We start from the raw sequence: 20,525 nt of genomic DNA, 5'->3' as shown, positions 1-20,525 counted from the left end.
CTGAAAATTCACTTTGGCTCTCCTGCAAGTTAATTAATTTATTTAATCTCAGTTTCATGCTTAAAGTTCCTTGATTCTAAAATGTATAGTCAATCTGAGATACCTTATATTTTTCATTGATTTGTATGTTTCCCACGTGAATCTCTAGATATAAAAAGAAAATATTTAATGATAAATTATAGTTTCATTTGAGAAAAGCAAAAAGGCTTTCATAATTTATGTTGTGAGTGCCCACCTGGGAAGTTGCAAAAGAGCAAAGGGCATTTCTTCAATTTACAGCTGGAAAGAAATGCCTGCCAGTCTTGCTAGGACCTTACTTTGTTAGCCGTGCTCTTATGTGGTGCTCTAAAAATTACTGATTTCACGTCATAAAAATTGGCTTGGACATTGCTGTCTAACATCTTTGGAATAATTTGTATATAGTATTAACCCATTGCACAATTTAATTCCAGAAACGAAATGGAAATGTAGGCAAGACCATCTTTGAATATAGAACACAAAATGTGGCACGCTTGCCCATCATAGATCTTGCCCCTGTGGATGTTGGCAGCACAGACCAAGAATTTGGCATCGAGATTGGTCCAGTTTGTTTTGTGTAAAGCAAGCCAAGATACATCGACAATGAGCAACACCCTCACCATCAATGACCACCACCATTCACAAGAACTTTGACTGTTTGAAGCTGATCCTGAGACTCTTGAAGTAATGGCTGATTCTGAATCAGCATTGTATATATGGTCTTAAGTGCCTGGCCTCCTTATCCTTCATAATATTTATTTTACTTACAATCCTCAAGTTTCAATTGATTTAAAATATTTTTCAGTACAGCAGTTTAGGTTTAAGATGATGACCAATGACAATGACCACCTCTAAAAAAGTAAACTGATTGAATAAATGAATTTTCGTTTTCTTCAATTTATTTCAACGTAATGACAAAGTTGCTGAGTATTGATGAGAAAATTTTTCTTCCTGGCAGGTAGCTTAAAGAGTGGGGTATATAAATCCACACCACATGTTTATTTCACTTGGCTGCAATTTGAAATATAGAAAGTAGTGCCCTTTTGTGACTTCTCGTTCCCAGATTATCAATTAAAAATGAAATCAAAATGTTTAGCTTTGTGATTGAAACCCTCATGCATGTCTTGATATTGTATAACTATCACAGATACTCTTTAAAGAGAATCTTGAAAAAAATAATTTCTCACTGTCTTAAATGGAATTCTAAATAATATATATTCAATGGAATTTCTTGAAAACAAAATGATGTTAGATTTTATAAAGGGTGGTAAGTTTAGACTTTTTTCTCATTGAAATTTAAAGGTATCTTTCCCTCTTGACTCAGTTTATCAATATAGATAGAAGTTACATGATTATACCATTGAATACATTTGCACTTTCTTGTTTAAGAAGACATTAAATGCAAAAATTTTACACATACAACTTTATAAACATATGTCCAGGACCCAAAGTTGAGAGTCTTCCACATGCACAATCTCATCATCCTGAAGCCTATAATGAAGAAAAAGATTTAGGAACTTAGAGTTGTGGAACTGACTCTAATCAAATGTGATGATTAGAAATAGGACATTTGGCCTCTCATAGGAAACATGACCCAACATTTCTTAGCATGAGCTACCTCATCTCGAGAAGCTGGGATGGACTTACTATACTTGTTTATATTTTAGATACTAAAAGGTGCTATGCTTTTGTTATTATTCCAAGACTGGAGATAGGCAGGGCTAAAATGTATTATTATTTTTCCTTTAATGATGGTGCTAAAATTCCTTCTTTAAAATTCTTTAAAAATAAAGATGATTTCATCAATACCATTTGTGAAAGCATAACTGTTAGACTTGCCCGTTTCTGAAAGAAGGAGCATTGTTCCAGTGGGTTTTTCACTGTTCATCTGTCATACTGTATCTGGAATATTTTGTAATAGCTGCACATTTCTTAGATCAGAACATGTAGGGCCCCTTGTGTGTCAAGGTTTTTGGGTTTTTTGCCTTAATTGCATTTGTTGGCTCCATTTTTATTTTTTCTTTAAAAATAAATAGCTGGGACCTTCCCAAAGGACAAGCCATGCATACAACTTTAGTCATGTATCTCTGCAAAGCATCGAATTAAATGCACGCTTTTGTCATGTCAATGGCTTTTGTTTTGTGGAATTCCTTTGAACATATTAGATCTATTTTATTTCCAATAGTGAAAAGCAAGGTGTTGTGGTATCTTTTTGTTCTCCATTTGTTTAAAAGATAAAACAACAATTATCTTCTATCGTTTATATACTGGTTTATATACAAAAATCAACTTGCAACATCACTCATGAAGGTAACATGACACTAATTATCACTGTCTATGCTCTTAAAAAACTCAAGGTAGTATTACTGATTAAAAGAGATAAACAACTGATTTTCCATGGTTGAATAAATTGCGATGATAAAACCTGTCTCATAATGTATCACATATGAATTTAGCTTAAATGTTTTCAGAGTTTTATTTCAGTATTTATTTAACAACCTTATTTTTACACAAATTGGTTATTATTTGAGCTCTACATCTTGAATTTCAATATTTATATACCTAAAGACATTTATGAGTTTTGTTTGTTTTAAAACTTCCTTCAAGTCCAACCTAAATAGGTTGTACAAATTCAGGTAGGTGAGCCAGAAATATGTGGTGAGTCTCTTAAGTAAAAAACACTAATAATCTCTAACTGTAGAAATATTAGTTCTTATTGGAGCTCCAGAATATTACAAATAAAAGCCTGCCTCAGAAAATTTCAAAAACCCTTAAATTTCTTGCCTGAGTTCTAGATCTATAGGTCCCTTTAGACTAGTAGACTTCGTCACCTCAATGTCCAACAGACACCTCAAACTCCACATGATCGAAAGTGAAATAATCTACATCTGGGGAGGATGGTGACATGCATTTATTACTAATTTATTTAAAAAGTCAAATGAAAATTCCTCAAATTAACAGAAAAGAAGAAAACTGGCAAAGAAAACACAAACAATGCTGTAAAAGTCCCAAATTCATAACACAAAATATGGCAAATTTCAGCCAGATTCAATATAATTTATTCCAAATTGAAAAGAGAGTCAAGGAATTTATAGACAATATCCTGTCTCAGAGAATGGTGTTATGTGGCAGAAAGCAAGTGCAAAAATATCGGGGAAAAAATGATTGGAACTCCGCACTGACAGTCCCTATCCCAGCATGAATAAATAGCATCTCATGATTATTTTTTTCTTTGAAATTATGAAGATTTCGAGAGAGAGTAAGAAGAATCTCTTAACAGCTACTTTTGGGGCTGAGGCCCAATGGCAGCAAACGAAGACAATGATGCTTCAATAAAACCCGAAAGCCTATGGAGCATGGAGCAGGCTGGTAAGTTGATTTTTATTATTATTTTTTTAATCCAAATGACTAGCTTACCCAAGAGCAGCTTTTCTTCTCAGCCTCCTTATCAATGCATCATTTATTCAATATTTAAGTGTCAGCATTCCCCAGGAATCAGTCTTTTTCTCTTTACCTTCTCACTCTTTTCACACTCAGTAGTTTCTCATCCTTGCCTCTTACCCATGCCCACGGCTTTAATTACTATCTATATGTCAATAGCTCCAAGCATACCTGCAGCCCAGATTCTCCTTGGAGCTCAAGAAATGCATATATAAATGTTTATCTCAACATTTTCATTGGGTTGCCGAGGTACTTGTAGCTTAGTGTGTTAAAAAAAAAAAAAATTCTGAAGTTTCTCTCTCAAAGCTGTTACATGTTCTGTGTTCTCTAGCTCAAGCAATAGCCTCATCATCTATCCAGTTAGGCAGGCCAGAAACCTGGGAGTCATTCTCATCACTTCTCTTTCCCTTATCATGCCAGTCCTGGCATTGCTAAGTAGTTTCAGTTTTGCCTCCTAAGTGTTCGTTAAAGCCATACTCTTCTTCCCATCTCCACCGCCACTCTCCGAGTGCATATTATCATTATTTCTCACCTGGGCTCCTTCAATAGCCTTCTGACAGGCTTTCAGACATCCATTCTTCCTCTCTTCTAATCCATTCTTCCCACAAGAGCCAGAGCAGTCAATTAGAAATATAAATCTGAATATGTCACCTCACTTCCCTACCCAACACAAGACACACACACACATACACACACACACACTCACACACACCTTTGAAAGCTTCAGTAGTATATTCTGGGATATAGACAAAAATCCTTAAGCTCTGGCAGGACCTGATCCCTGCTTACTTCTCATGCTTAATTTTCCCACTATGACTCTTATTCTCTGCTCCACATGCAATACACTTCTGTCCATTTCCTAAAAGCTAGATTGCCTATCCTGTCAAAGGCCATTTGTGGATGTATTCTTTTTGCCCAGTTTACTTGTACTTATCGGTTAAAGCTCTGCTCAATGCTACATCTCAAAAAATCCTTCCTAGACTCCTCACCCTTCACTACCACCGAGGTTAATGTCCCCTCTTACCAATCTTTTTGGCACCCTGTACTTTTATTTCTCATAAATTATGATGCTTTATATAGTTGTGTGATTATTTGATTAGTGTCAGTATTCTTTATCAATTATATTTGTTACAAAGGCAAAGGCTGTTTATGGATACAACATACTGCTTGGTATTTGTGTTTGTTCAAAATACATTTATTAGGTGAATGATGAGAGATTATATACTATATAACTAGAACAGTATGTTTAGAGAGTATTTATACTTGATTTATGTACTAGTATGAAGCATGTATCATTATTACTATTGTATTATTATTACTTTTCTATTTGTATTATGGATAGAAAGCATAGCAGGTGATTGTATCCACAATGACAATAGCAACATACAACACTGAGGACTACACATGACAAGAAATTGGTAGAACTTGACTGAAAAAACACTGTCAACACAACTGAGATATGTAAAATAAGATTAAAAATGGGAATAAATATGCCTATTTTCACACAGGGAAGCTCAATATGTAAAAAATATAATTCTTTATCCTAAATTAAAACACAAATACAATTCCACTCAAAATACATATAGGATCTTAAAAACAAGGAACAAGACAAAATGACTCTAAAGCTCATTGGAATAAAAATATGCAAGAAAAGTGATAAACTAATCCCCCACAAAACAAAAAATGATGAGTATTGAAGATGGATCACTAGATATAGCCCTACTAGATATAAAAAAATAAAAAGCTACTGGCCATGATGAAAGAAGAGTATTTAGAAATGGATCCATGTATCTATATTAGAATTGAATATATAATTAAATTTTCATTTATTCAGTAAATTATGTTACAGAAACCAATAGACATTTATCATTTTAAAGCATATTTTTCTTCATCCTTATACCAAAAAATTTCCCAACTAGAGTGAATATTTCAATTAAAAAACTCTAAATATACTACCATAAATTATTTTGAGTAGTTTAATAATCTTGGAATTGGAATGAAAACAAACATATAAATAATAAAGTAAAATGTTGGACGATCAGATTGTAAAATGCATTTTAAATTTATATTATGAAACTCATAATAAGCATGCTTATAAGCATGCTCAAACTGGGAACAAGTTTGTAATAAATATGACAGAAAATGTTTAATATGCTTTATTTGCAAAAATATTTCAGGAACCAGTAAGAAAAAAAAATAAAAATATGCAAAATTCTATAACTATAACTCACAAAAGCCATAATATAAAGACCAATAAACATATGGAAGATATTTGATATCATTAGAAATAAAAAATGCAACAGAAACAATAAGATGTTAAATTCTACCAGAATTTGACAAATATTAAAATGTCTGATTGAATTAGGTTGAAAATAAAATACAGGAACACACTCACATGTACTTTTTCATCTGTTTTTCATACTGGTTATAAAAGTATAGTTAAAGTTATTTCCTCAAATTAGTTTATTCAGAGTTCCTGTAAATGTGAGAAGGTAGTGTGGCCAGATGTGAGCTGGGAATAGGGGAAAGAGCAGGATACACACGAACATCAATTTTAGTGTCTGACAAGTAACTTAAACATCGTTTGTAAAAGCTATAAGAAACAATAAACAAATACGGTAAAGTTGCAGGATACAAAATCAATGTACAAACATCTAATGAGTTCCTATATACTAACAATGAAATTTCAGAAAAATAAATGAAAAAAATTGCTTTTGCAGTTGCAACAAAAAGAGTGAAATACCTAAGAATAAATATAACAAAGGATATAAATTACCTATACACTGAAAACATTGATATTATTAAAAGAAATTTTAAAAGACACAAAGAAATGGAAAGATATTCCATGTTCATGGATTGGAAGAATCAATATAGTTAAAATGGCCATGTTACCCAAAGCAATATATAGATTTAAAGCAATCCCCATCAAAATCCCAATGGCATTTTTTGAAGAAATAGAAAAAAAAAATCATCCAATTCATATGGGATCACAAGACAACGAGTAGCCAAAGCAATCCTAAGGAAAACAATGGCCAAAGGTATCACACTCCCTGACTTCAAATTATACTACAAAGCTAGAGTAATCAAAACAACATTGGCAGAAAAACAGACACACAGACCAATGGAACAGAATTGAGAACCCAGAAATAAAACCACATATATATGGGCAAATAATTTTTGACAAAGGAGCAAACACATACATTGGAGGGGGGGAAAAAAGCTTTTTCAATAAATTGGGGTTGGAAAAATTGGAAAGCCATGTGCAAAAGAATGAAACTAGACTGCTATCTGTTAGCATACACCAAAATTAACTCAAAATGGATCAAAGGCTAAATATATAAGGTCTGACAATTATGTTTGCGAACTCATCCTAGAAAAAGAGCTACGTACCTAATTGCTGACTATCACTATGGTCACCTTCGAAATACTCCCCTTGGGAAGCTATGCACCAATGCCAGCATCTAGTCCACCCTTCAAAGCAATTTTGGAACTGTTTTTGTGGAATAGCCATCAGAGCTGCATCATCTTGATGTCCTTAATGTCATCAAAATGTCTTCCTTTCAATATTTCCTTTATGTTTGGGTAAAGAAAGAAGTCATTAGGGCCAGAAAACTGAGTAAGGAGGGTGTTCCAATACAGTTATTTGTTTACTGGCTAAACTCCCTCTCAGTGTCCTGTGATGCAAGAGCCATGAAATGTTGGCAAAAAGTTAAGATGGTTTTCGTCTTTAACTTTTTCATGCAGTCTTTTCAGCACTTCCAAACAGTAAACCTGGTTAACTGTTTGTCCAGTTGGTACAAATTCATAATGAATAATTCCTTTGATATCAAAACAAAGTTAGCAACATCATTTTGACCCTTGATTTGGACTGAAAGAACTTTTTTGGTTGTGGAGAATTGGCTGACTTCCATTGTGCACTTTGATGCTTTGTTTCAGGGTCGTATTGGTACACCCATGTTTCATCACCAGTGATAAGAAGGCCCAAAACATCGTCTTGCCCCTCCAAAAGGTCTTGTCAAACTTTGACTCTCCTTTGCTTTTGTTCATCGATGAGCTCCTTCGGGATCATTTTTGCACATACCTTTCTCATGCCAAGTTTCTCAGTTAAGATTTTCCTAACTATTTCTCTATTGATGTTTACTTGGTCTGCTATGCTTCTCACAGTCAGCCAACAATTTTGACGCACAATTCAACAAATTTTTGCAATGTTTTCATCAGTTCTGCTCGTTACTGGCCGTCCTGGCCTCTCTTTATCAGTGACACATTCTCTCCCCTCAGAAAAACGTTTAATCCATGTGTACACTGCCGTTTTCTTCATGGCATTATCCCTGTAAACTGGGATTGACATGTCCATGATTTTACTTCTACTCTTGCCAAGTTTAACAAGAAATTGAAGGTTTGTTCGTTGTTCAAATTGAAGCGCAGACATTCTCGCACACAAAACCACTCAACAACAATAATGAACGCCACTCAGCAAGACACTGCCACACATGGACATGAACAGAGCTGTGAAACACTGATATCCAAACTTATGAAACCTTACCAAGCTGTTTGTACAGAGTTGCCAATGTAAACTCATGGTGATAATTTCGTGAACTTATTTGTCACACTCGTGTCTTACGTGCAGCTCTATCCCTTTGAACCAAACCTGAGCCATCCAAAATATCAATAGAACTTTTACTGCAAAATTCTATGTTTGAAGCAAGTAAGCCATGTGCTGGATTTGCATGTTAGAAAGATCACTTTGGCAGCAATACTCAGAAAATTTTTAACATGAATGAAACCAAACACAGAGAGATTTTTAGAACAATGTTAGAAAAAAAGAAACAGGGAATAAGTTAAGGCCACCGAGGACAGAGAAAGAGAGATGGATTTTGGAGACATTTCAGAAATAGAATCAATAGAATCTGATAAGAGTGAGGGGTGAGGCAGCAAGAAATTTGGATTATTCTCAAGTTTCTGGCTTGGGTAGCTGGATGGAAGATGATGGTGCTTATTAAGATGAAGAATTGAGAAAGGGACAGGTGAGGAAGTATGTGACATACCAGTGGAGCATCCATCTGGAAATAGGTTGGGGCTATACCTAAAGGTATGCAAGCTATCACATCAAGGATTTAGAGCTTGGGGGTGGGGATGGGATCACTCAACACAGGTGTAAAAGGGGAGCAGTGAGTTAGGACAGATCACTGGGGAATGCTGGTATTTAAGGGGAAAGACAGACAGAGGAAAATTCTATTCCTATAACTAGGAATAGTATTTCTTAGTTATAGAATCTTGGATTTTGGTTGTTAAAGGTAAAGATAAACTTTGGAAAAGAGAGCTTGAAGCCACCTGTGGTGCTGTAATACAATTTTTACACTTTCATGACTAAACTGAAGAAGACCAATAGAAGAAAGATGAAAATGCCAGTTGAAAATCAATCTAGGCAAAGACACCAGGGAGACTGTTATAATAGAGAACTCTAACGGTAAAATTGTACTAATTTAGCATAATCCTATATAATTTATAATTCTGTGCTGGATTTTATTTTGTGGCCATCAACAAACACCTCCAATGAATTTAATTCACAATCATGCTTTACCATAAGACTATTTCACAAGTAAAACAAAACAAAACCCCAAAGATTGCATTTATTTTTAATTGTGTTTATAAAATTAAACAAAATTTAAGGTGTGCATAACAAAAGCTTATGCATCTAAGCAATTATGATTAAATGCCAACAATACTATAAGTAATTGGTCTGTGTATATGTTTTTTTTAATGTGATTCAAATGGTAATAAATAGAGGAAGATAGAACGGCAACGTTAATGTGAACAATTTTCCCAGCAGTTGACACTCTTATGGAGTAGATCTTATAATGAAAGGCAGCTGGAAATATGGGATGATCACAATCATTAACCACTTTAATGAGAAAAATGAAACAGCAATTGAAGACATCTGTAGTCAAAATGTAAGCCCTAGGATTCAGATAGGAAGCACCATCCAAGTTCCTCCCTGAGTCATCTGACATGTTTTTGTGCAGAACACTGTGCTCTGTGGGTTCTTATGGGCAGTGACTGCCTTCATTCCTTCAAATCTGTTCTCTTGCTGACTCCACTGAAGACAGTCTCCAGGTGGCTTAAATTCAAGACAAACTGAAAATCAGACCCAAATCATTTTTATCAATGATACCTTCCTTCTGTTCAGTTTCCTCTTGTGCTGATAGCCCTTGAATTAATCACAATGCTAGCCCTCAAAACGAAATCCTCCTTTTCTTAAACCGCTAAAAGCAACAGGATGACAAATCGGACTCTCGGTAAAGCTTCCTTCACAGTCTGCCTCCCACCGCATACACATCATGTTGTCCTTTTCCCCTTTTCTTTGGAAACTGTGCTCCCTAATGATTTCATCTGGAGCTAGATGATTTCATCAACCATCTGTGTAAGAATAATTTCCAAATCTACTTTAGTGGATTTGACCTAGTATTCTCCAATCAGTCACACATTGTATCATGTTCAACCACCCTTCCAAATAAATCACTGTCATGTTGAACTGCCACATAGAAAGCTGTGAGTAAGACTGGAGTTGTGTAACTTTCCACTGAGTCCTTCCTTACTAAAAAGAAATGTCTCATGTATGACTTTTGATGTCCTCCTTTTGCTGTCCCCATTTTCCCCTCTTAACATAATTTTCCCTAGCAAGGATGTCTATGCTCTGTTATGCTTTCTTTAGTTTAGTCTTTGGGGGGGGGGGGGGGAAGTGCTCTGATTCTTTGCCAAGTTTCTTTAGTCTTATTTGCTTCTTCCCTAAAATGTAGATCCATTCTTCTTTCTTCCACAATAGGTATGTCTGTTGCCTGTAAATCTGATCCTGTCTCCCCACACTTTTCTTGAACCTTAGCTCTCCTCAAGCAACAGTATTCCAGTATTTAAAACCTTTATATGGCTCCATACTGAGAAGCAGATTTAAACTGACAAACAAACAAAAACCCTATCATCTTGCTATTCTAAGCTGTCTGTACCAGATTAGACTCCCAGCTTTATCTCTCACACCACCACAGGAAACCCTTGCTCCATCTGAAAATGGGCTAATCTAAATTGCCCAATATACCTCATAACTCTGTACCTTCTTCCTTACAGTATTTTCGGTGGATTTCTTCTATTCTCTCTCTCCCTGAAAACATTCTATTACTTAAAGTCTGCCTCAAATGTCACCCTACTAATATAGCCTTTCTTGAGAGCCTCCAAAGGGACATGACTATTCCTTCCTTCTGCCTTTCTAGTACCTCATATCTCTCTACTACATCTTATTAATGTTAGTCTTGTGATGCTATATTCTATATTTCATGGCATCTCGATCTTCACTGTCTCATGGACATGAAATAATCATTCCTGCGTCTATCTTTCCTCTTCTTTTGTTTCTTAGTTTGAGATGGCTTTCCTTTTTTCCATTGTTTACCCAAATCTTACCCCTTCTTCACTGCAAGACTCAAGTTTTATTTTCTTAAAGAAGACTGTCTAGACAATATAATCATCACTAGCCCATTCTTTTTCTCATCTACTATCTATATCTCACGGTTGGCCCAGCACAATTTAGCATTTAATTGTTCACCATCCTGAATTCTTTTGTACCATGTCATATGGGTTGAACTTATCTATTCTAGAAAATACATCCCCTAAGAGTAGCAATCATGTGTTGTATTTCCCTATAGTGTTTAGCAGAGTGCTGAGCAAGGAGTTGAGCTTGTAGTAGAAAATGTGTTTGTCCACACCTATTTTCTCTTCAAAGCCAAACCACTGACTTGTCAGTCCCTGGGAATGTCTGTTACTATGGACTCACAGTCATGCCCCTCATTGAGAATTGTCCTCTGTCACCAAGAGTGTCGTACTGAAAGTAACCCTCATTCCTCTCAGGTTCTGACCCACAGGTGATTATAATAACAGTGAGGAGCCATCTCAGTTCTGGCCCACTGTGAATTATAGTACTGTGTTTCCCCGAAAATAAGACCTAACTGGAAAATAAGCCCTAGCATGATTTTTCAGGATGGCATCCCCTGAATATAAGCCCTAATGCATCTTTTGGAGCAAACCTTAATGTAAGACCTGGTCTTATTTTCGGGGAAACATAGTAACTCTTAGGGGCCAGAGTTTCTTGTAGGATTACCTAAAACTTCAGTGTCAGTTACCTGTGGGTCAGCTTCTCTCTGTCCAAATCTGCCTTCCTGTATCTCCTGAGATGACTCCTCAATAAATCTACATGTAAGTCTTTATCTTAGAGTCTGTTTCCACAGAATCTAATCTAAGACAGATCTTAAATCTTCCTTTTTTTCATTCCCACCTATTTATTTATGGAATGTCTCATTTGTAGGATTGAAACAAGCATAGCATTGTTTACTCATCATCACTAAACTGGTGTGAAATATAATAATTCCCATTCATAAATTTTATGGAACACAGAGCCAGAATTCTTTTGATAGGAATCATGTCAGATGTGGTTTAAAAATGCCAAATAATTCTGTGCATTTAAGTAAAAACTCTCAGAAGTTTTAAAGGGGAAATATGTTTTTTAACAAGTTTTAAAGAGTTGAGAAGAAAAAGGAGGAGCAAAAAAATATCATCAGATAAAATTTTGTTTAAAAATATCGACCATAGATGATTGTGTGTATGTATGTATATATTATAACATTGACATTGACTCAACAAGTGATTCTTTTTAATATTTCTGAAAACCTTTGGTGAGGCAAACTAGGGAATATAGAGATTTGGGGAGAGATTTCATGTATGATCTCTCATATAGAATGTTTTCACCAATATTGTATCAAGCTCACTTAGTGAGTTATGACTCAGTGGAGAGTAATGTCTGCAAGGAAAATATTTTTCACAGTCTATGACTCACTTTTAAAAATAAGCACATTACAATAGAATGTAGACAAGTAAATTTTTAATATAAACTAGATAAAAGTAAGTTAACTTTGATGGGATTTCTAACTTTGAAGCCATTATTTTTAAAAAAAAATAGTTTCCTTTATACTTATCCTAATTATTAAAAAAAATATGAAATATTTTTTCATAGATAAAATGGTATAGTGCTAAATAAAGTAAGCAGCATACAAAATTGTATATGTAGTATATTGTCAAAATTGTGTCTGAATATACATTAAAAAAACTTTGAGGAAATGTCCACTAATATGGGACAAATTTTCTTCTTATCTGCATTTTCCAAATATGCTATAATGACTATATAAGTTTCATCCTCAAGACTGATAAATTTTTTTCAAACAAAAAATTTAAATAATTTTTGTTCAAATGCCATTTTGAAGGTAAAAAGGGTTGTACTCAGTTTTCTATCAAGAGAGAAAATAAAGTGATAATATGACTGTGAATTATATCACTATTTGGCATCTATGGGACATAGAAAGACTCATACAACTTCATTTGACCTCACTTTTTAAAATATGTAATTAGTGGTCTTGAAATACATCAACTCTAAGTTTACTTATCCTCTTAACATGCTATAATTCTGAAATTTAAACAAACACTTTTTTCCACTTGGCATCTAGGTCACTGCATTTTCCTGGTTTCCTTTCATTCCTTCTCCATTTCCTTTGTTTCTTTGTCCTCATATTTCCAACCTGTAAATATTGAAATACCCCAGAATTCAGTCTTTATTCATTTTCTTCTTTCTTTCTACACTCAATTATTTGATGATCGCATCTATCTCCATGGATGGAAGAGCCATACATATGCTGAAACTCCTAAATGTATGAGTATTTCACCAACCTGGACCTCTCCTCTGACCTCTGGATTTATATCTACTAACTAGCTCAGCAAGTCTCTTAGATGATTGACAGTCATTCGATATGTAACATGCCCAGCCTGAAATCTCAAGCACCTAAAATCTTTTATTTTGATAGTCTTCTCCATCTCAGCTATTGGCAACTCTCTTCTTCCAGTTACTTGGGCCAGAAGCTTTGGATTCGTGCCTGACATCTCCCTTTCTCTTAGACTTCAAATCCAATGTGTTAGCAATTCCTTTTGGTTCTGTATTCAAATATATCTACTTCCACTGTTCATCAATTCCGCTATTACGGTACCATCCTGGTGGAAGCTACCTCGATCCATGGCCTAGATTACTGTGATGGACTACCAACCATTCTCATAGATTCTGCTCCAACACACTATTATCTGAAAAGAGCAGCCACAGCAACACTCTAAAACTGTAAGCCAGTTAATGCCATTCATTTGCTCAGTGGCTTCTCACTTAGCACAAAGGTCAAAATCTTCATAGTGGCCAAATAAAAGTAGGGTGGCCATATGATATCATTAAATCAGAATACTTATGAGAGTTAGTACTCATAAACTGGTACTTCCACAGACAAACCTGGACCTATGGTCACCCTACCTATAAGACTCTGTCCAATTGGTCTTCCCCTCAGTTTCTATGCCCTTTTCTTGTACTACTCTTGCATGTGCTTCAACCATGCTCCCTTTGTTCTTGCTTGAACACACCAAGAACACCCTACTCTTAAGAACTTTGCAATTGCTCTTCCCTCTACCTGGAATGATCTTCAAGATCTTTATATTGCCTGCTTCATGAAATATTCAGTCATGAGCCTCTTAACAGTGGGGATACATTCTGAGAAATGCACTGTTAAGCGATTTCATTGTTGTATGAACCTATAGAGTGCACTTACACCAACCTAGACGGTATGGCCTACTATATACACATAGGCTATATGGTATAGCAATGCTCCCAGACTACAAACCTGTGCAGCAGTTACTATACTGAATACTGTAAGCAATCGTAACACAATGGTACCTGTGTTATTTGTGTATCTAAACATAGAAAAGGTATAATAAAGATATGGTATAAAAATAAAAAAAATTGTGTATCTGTATAAGGCACTTATCATGAATGGAGCTTGCAGGACTGGAAGTTGCTCTGGGTGAGTCAGTAAGTGAGTGGTGAGTGAACATGAAGGCCTAGGACATTACTGTACTCTACTGTAGACTCTATAAACACTGTACATTTAGGCTACAATAAAATTATTAAACAACATGAGATTAAATCAAGAAGAGAAAAATGATGCAATCAAGAGACACAGTAAATGGGAGATGTATGAGGCTGCTGCTGGTGTAACATGGCATACTGTTTTATAGCAAACTTTTATTTTTAATAAGCAGAAAGAGCATAGTCTAAATTAACAATAAAAAGTATAGTATAGGGCAGGCCGGATAGCTCAGTTGGTTAGAGCGCTAGCTCTGAACAACTGGGTTTCTCTGAACAACATGGGCCAGTGAACTGCGCCCTCTACAGCTGAGATTGGTGAGCCATCATGAGCAGCCGGCCAGCAGCCAGCGATTCACTGTCTCAGCCAGGTAGAGCTCAATGCTCATAAAACCAACATGGGCCAGGGATCTGCGTCCTCCACAACTAGACTGAGAACAACGGCTTGACTCAGAGTTGGGGGTGGGGATGGGGCAAAGAAAAATTATAGTATAGTAAATACATATACCTGTAACATAATATTTTATTATCATGTATTATGTACTGTACATAATTGTACTACATGACGTCTGACAATTAAGTTCGTGAACTCCTCCTAGAAAAAGTGCTACCTACCTCATTGCTGAATATCACTATGGCCACCTTTGAAGTACACACCTTGGGAAGCTGTGTGCCTATGCCAGCACCTAGTTCCCCCTTCAAGGCAATTTTGGAACTCTTTTTTTGGAATGGCTATCAGAGCTGTTGTCATATTACCCTTGATGTCCTGAATGTCATAAAAATATCTTCCTTTCAATATTTCTTTTCCTTTTGGGTAAAGAAAGAAGTCGTCAGGGGCCAGGTCAGGTGAGTAGGGAGGGTGTTCTGACACAGTTATTTGTTTACTGGCTAAAATTCCCTCATAGGCAGTGTTGTGTGAGCTGGTTCATTGTTGTGATACAAGAGCCATGAATTGGTGAAAAGTTCAGGTATCTAACTTCTTCATGCAGCCTTTTCAGCACTTCCAAATAGTAAACTTGGTTAACTCTTTGCCCAGTTGGTACAAATTCATAATGAATAATCCCTCTGATATAAAAAAAGGTTAGCAACATTGTTTTGACTCTTGGTTGGAACTGATGGAAGTTTTTGGTTGTGGAGAATTGGCTGACTTCCATTGTGCACTTTGACGCTTTGTTGCAGGGTCGTATTGGTACACCCATGTTTCATCACCAGTGATAACACAGCTACAGCATCATCTTGCCTCTCCAAAAGGTCTTGGCAAACGTGGACTCTCCTTTGCTTTTGTTCATCAGTGAGCTCCTTTGGGACCATTTTTGCACACACCTTTCTCATGCCAAGATTTTCAGTTACGATTTTCCTGTTTCCCTATTGATGTTTACTTGGTCTGCTATGCTTCTCACAGTCAGTCGATGATTCTGACACACAATTAGATGAATTTTTGCATTGTTTTCATTAGTTCTGCTCGTTACTGGTCTCCCTGACCTGTCTTTATCAGTGACACATTCTCTCCCCTCTGAAAAACATTTAATCCATGCATACAGTGCCATTTTCTTCATGGCATTATCCCCATAAACTGAGACTAACATGTCCATGATTTCACTTACATTCTTGCCAAGTTTAACAAGAAATTTAATGTTTGTTCATTGCTCTAATTGAAGCTCATTCTCTCAATGGCACACAAAAACACACAACAACAATAATGAATGCCACTCAGCAAGACACCACTACATGTCGACAGGAACACAGCTGTGAGACACTGATATAGCAAAGTTATGAAACCTTATTGAGCTGTTTGTACAGTGCTGCTAATGTAAGCGCACAGGGACAAGTTCACAAACTTGTCAGACCTCATATTTGCATACAACTGGCAGTGCAGTAGGTTTGTTTACACCAGCATGACCTCAAGTACATGAGTGATTCTTTGAGTTATAGCCTTATGATGGCTATGACAACAGTAAGCAATAGGAATTTTTCACCTCCATTATAATTATGGGACCATATATGTGGTCCATTGTTGACCAAAATGTTATTATGGGGTATATGACATGACTGTATTTGAAAACTTTAGTAGGGATATCAATTAAGCCATAGACTATATGAGTGTTTAGTTCCATGAAATGAAAATGTAATTTTATGTTGTCTTTAGTTAAAGTGATGACTGACATTGTGGAAATAGATGAGAATGTCAAAGAGAGATATTATAGTGACTAATGGCACTTCAATGACTGGATAGAAGATAACAGACATAGAGAGGAAATGGCCTGCCAATGGGAAGAAATTCATGTAGGACAAAGTATTTTCTCAGTGCTTAGTATATATTAGATGCTCACTAAGTATCTTATGATTAAGTGGCTTACTAAATAAATGCATACGCACATGAATTATAGCACATGAATTAGTTATGATCATCCTGGAAGTGAGTAATCAAAATCCCAACTCAAGTTTAGAGTGACACTTTGAATTCCTAGGACTTGGTGACTATTTATAATCATTCTTCAATAATTCCTAGCAAGAAATCCATTTTCCCTCTCCCCAATGCACCACTAACATGGTAACTTAGGTTTCTTTTGAAGAAACAGTTTAGGAAATGTTTTAGGCTATTTACTGTCATGGCTTAGAGTATTAGCTTTAAAGTCAGATTGTTTGGACCAAAACGTTAGCCCTCCATCTTACCAGCTAGGTGACCTTGGACAATTTACCTAACCTCTGATAAATTATGTTCTTTTTTTGGTTACATAAATATAATAGAACCTCGTAGGATTTAAGTGAGTAATACATTAATATGTTTAAAATGACTAGAGCAATGCTTGGCACATGTTAGCTGATTATTAGTTGTGTTGTTATTTCAGGAGACTTTCTCCAAAGCACTGAATGTCCTCAAGGTCCTGGCTCTACGAACTATGTCATAGTTTGAGAATTGGGTGAAAGTCTTATTGCCAGTGTTGTTGCTCAGCTAGCTCTCTTTTCACCTGTACTGGTATTTGTGGTCATTATTTATAAAAAAGATAAACTCAGTACAACTGTCATAGGCAGCCCATCTAATAGAGTCCATCTTATTAGGATGGACCATTGTGGGTACACAGACTCCCAGAGAGCAGTTTCCAGGCTCTTGGCCTCACTTGGAAAAGTGCTGGCTCGGGTAGTGGATGGCCATCAGCTGTAACTAGTTGGCCATCAGCTGTTACTGGTTAGCCATTAGCCACTGATATAACTGCCGTGGCTATGTTGGGGGTTTGGTTGGTTGGCAGAGAAGCAGACGGTGGATTGCCACTAGCAAGTGGGGTTTGCAAGCATGGATGGTAGATTGCAGATCGTGTGGATCCTGCTTCCTGTGTCTTGACCAGCTGCCATCGAGTATATAGTGGTATAAACCCCCTATCCATGGCTCCGTTGATGTTCCTTTTTGGCCTCACCATATCCTGCATTCTTGTGTGGGGATCAGGACCAGAGTCCCTGCATTACAACCATTATCAATTAGCCACCACCAAAGGTATTTCCAAGTACTGTTGTTTGGGAGTGTGGGGACAGAGTCCCAGAGAGCAGTTTCCTGGCTCTCAACCTCATGTGGAAAGGTGCTGGCTTGGGTAGTAGATGGCCGTCAGCTGTGACTAGTTGGCCACCAGCTGTAACCAGTTAGCCATTAGCCACTAACATAACTGCCGTGGCTACGCTAGGGGGTGGGTTGGTTGGCAGAGAAGAGGACGGCAGATTGCGGATCCTGTGGCTCCTGCTTCCTGTGTCTCCAACCCAGCTGCCAGTGAGAAAATAGTGGTATGAACCCCCTATCCATGGCTCCGTTGGTGTTCCTTTTTGGCCTCACCATGTCCTGCGTTCTCGTGGAGGGAGCGGGAGTCGAGCCTCTGCATGACAGTGAGGTTTCTTTTTGTTGTTGTTGTTTTTTAACCTTGTCAGTCTGCTGTCTTTTACAGTTATTCTCACTTTGTTTCTGGTAGTCAGGAGACTTTGGCCTCTGCTCACTCAAATCTTATCATCTCCATTTAAACAAAGAAGCTTATTTCAGCTGGATCTACTTACATCTCCAGGCTAAAGACACACTTAAAGTTTGCAAAGGTTCTGGCACATACTCATCATGTGTTTCTCAAGACTTGAGTGGTCCGCCCTGAGAATATAGCTAGAAAGTGAGTGGTGTGTCACATATGATAAACCGTAATAACATTTCTGACTTTTTAAGATGTTGAATTACATTCTTCACCTGCCAGTGAGTTCATGAGGTCTCAACTTCATTTAGTTTGGGTTGCCTCTGAGGTCTGGTTCAGCCAAGCAACCATAATAATTATAGTCTTCCTAAAACTCTGTTACATGCACATGTTAATAAATGTTTCTAATCTGAATTGCACAATTCTCACTTGTCTAATACCACAGAACACAATCCCACACATATTGCCCAGATTTTAGACAATGTAAATTAGTTAAATCCTTCCATTCTTATTATGAGTAAGCCTCCTCCTCAGATTGACCTGTAAATTGTTACTCCCATGAAGCATTCTGGGATCTGACTCTAGTTATAAATCTGGAGACAATAAACAGTGGTGGGAGTGAGGCATGAGGACAACTGGTCTTTTCCTGTAAGCATCTTGCATTTCAAGAAAGGCAGAAATATTACCAGGGAGGAAATAAGGGGTCCAATTTTAGATGGCTAGAGAAATTTAATACGAAACAGAAATGTTTGAAGAGAAATTTTCCATAAACCCATTCAAATTTTGGGGATCCTGTTATTTCTCAATTATATAGCAATCAAGCAGAGAATTTAAAAATTCATTTTGATTTATGTTAAAGTTTGGTGATCTGCAGAATTAAATTTATATTTGCTTTCCAGTTATCTTAAACCTGTATACAGAGATCAGTTTGAAAAAATTTAAATATGTTTATATTTTTATTTTAGCTCAACCAGAGAAAGACCATCGCTTTCCTTCTGCACCTTGAGCCAAGGAGTTAGGGATTTGAACTTGACATTCCCTTTCTGTGCATTACCAGGGAAAGCACCCACACCCACATACAGTCCTGCAATTTCTCATGAAATTTTAATATCTGGTTGTGTAGCAGAAGCCATTCATCTTCTTAAGCCTTGACTTTAAAGTGCAAACCATTCCAGGTATCACAAATGATGAATCCTATATCCGTGGACTGCCTAATTCTCATCCCTGGATATTAATTGGATTTTCCTACCTTTACCCCTAACCAGTACAAATATTTGATCCCAGAATCTTTCTATTTTCCTGAATTTCTGCTCACTGCCATCACTGTTGTTACCAATTGCCAGCCTAGTCAGGCTTCTTAGTTGCAAATAAGCTGAAACAGTAGATTTAAATAGAAATGTAAGTTGCAGATTTTATCTGAAGTTCAGGGAAATTGAGAGAAAGCTAAAGAACCCAGGTTCATAAAATGAATAGAAATGAAGGGAATGCTGAAGTTCAGAGCCATGCTCAAAATCATACCCTAGAGGCAGTCTGGTGAAACCATCATAAAACTGGACACACTGGATGCCATTTTTGGCAGCTTGACCACCACCAACATGGATTTTCTATTCTCAGTGCATCGTGTCACTATTGAGGTAGGCAGAATGATAGCCCCCAAATATGTCCTCATCCTAACCACTGGAACCTATGAATATGTTATGTTACATGGCAAGATAAGGAAGAATGAAAGTGGCAATTGAATTAAGTTGCTAATCAACTAACCTGGAGATGGGGAGATTATCCTAAATTATCCCGTTGAGCCCAAAGTAATTATAAATGTCCATATAAGTGAAAGAGGGAAGCAGGAGAGCCAATGTCAGTGTGATACAATGTGACAAAGACTTGACCTAATATATCTGGCTTTGAAAATATCTAATTTAGAACTCCAAGTAATTTAATTTTTAACACATAATGCAAATTGGCTTTCTATCTCTGTCTCCATCTCTATATATATGTCTCTCTCTTAAATATATAATATATAGTATATTTATATAATATTAATATGTAATATATAAAATATTTCTAAAGATGCAGGAGAAACTAACTTTGGTTGCCTCTAACATGGAGTATAAGTAGACTAGGAGTTTTGACATTTGACTGAG

The 20,525-nt window shown here is 36.4% G+C and overlaps 1 protein-coding gene across 1 annotated transcript in view; it reads left to right on the top strand.

Annotated features, from left to right (window-relative positions):
• Positions 1-2,146, top strand: part of COL5A2 (collagen type V alpha 2 chain) — a 134,616-nt gene extending 132,470 nt beyond the window's left edge. Inside the window, exon 54 of the mRNA XM_019740756.3 lies at positions 453-2,146. Within this exon, the coding sequence (XP_019596315.1) occupies positions 453-599 (147 nt within the window). The 3' untranslated portion in view covers positions 600-2,146. The remainder of the gene's footprint in view (positions 1-452) is intronic.
• Positions 2,147-20,525: the final 18,379 nt, after the last annotated feature.

Source organism: Rhinolophus sinicus, chromosome 17 (genome assembly GCF_057876585.1).
Source record: "Rhinolophus sinicus isolate RSI-liver-muscle chromosome 17, RSI-T2T, whole genome shotgun sequence".
NCBI classification, from domain to species: domain Eukaryota; kingdom Metazoa; phylum Chordata; class Mammalia; order Chiroptera; family Rhinolophidae; genus Rhinolophus; species Rhinolophus sinicus.
The sequence above is the reverse complement of the archived record's forward strand: the minus strand, read 5'-3'. Positions and strand labels throughout refer to the sequence as shown.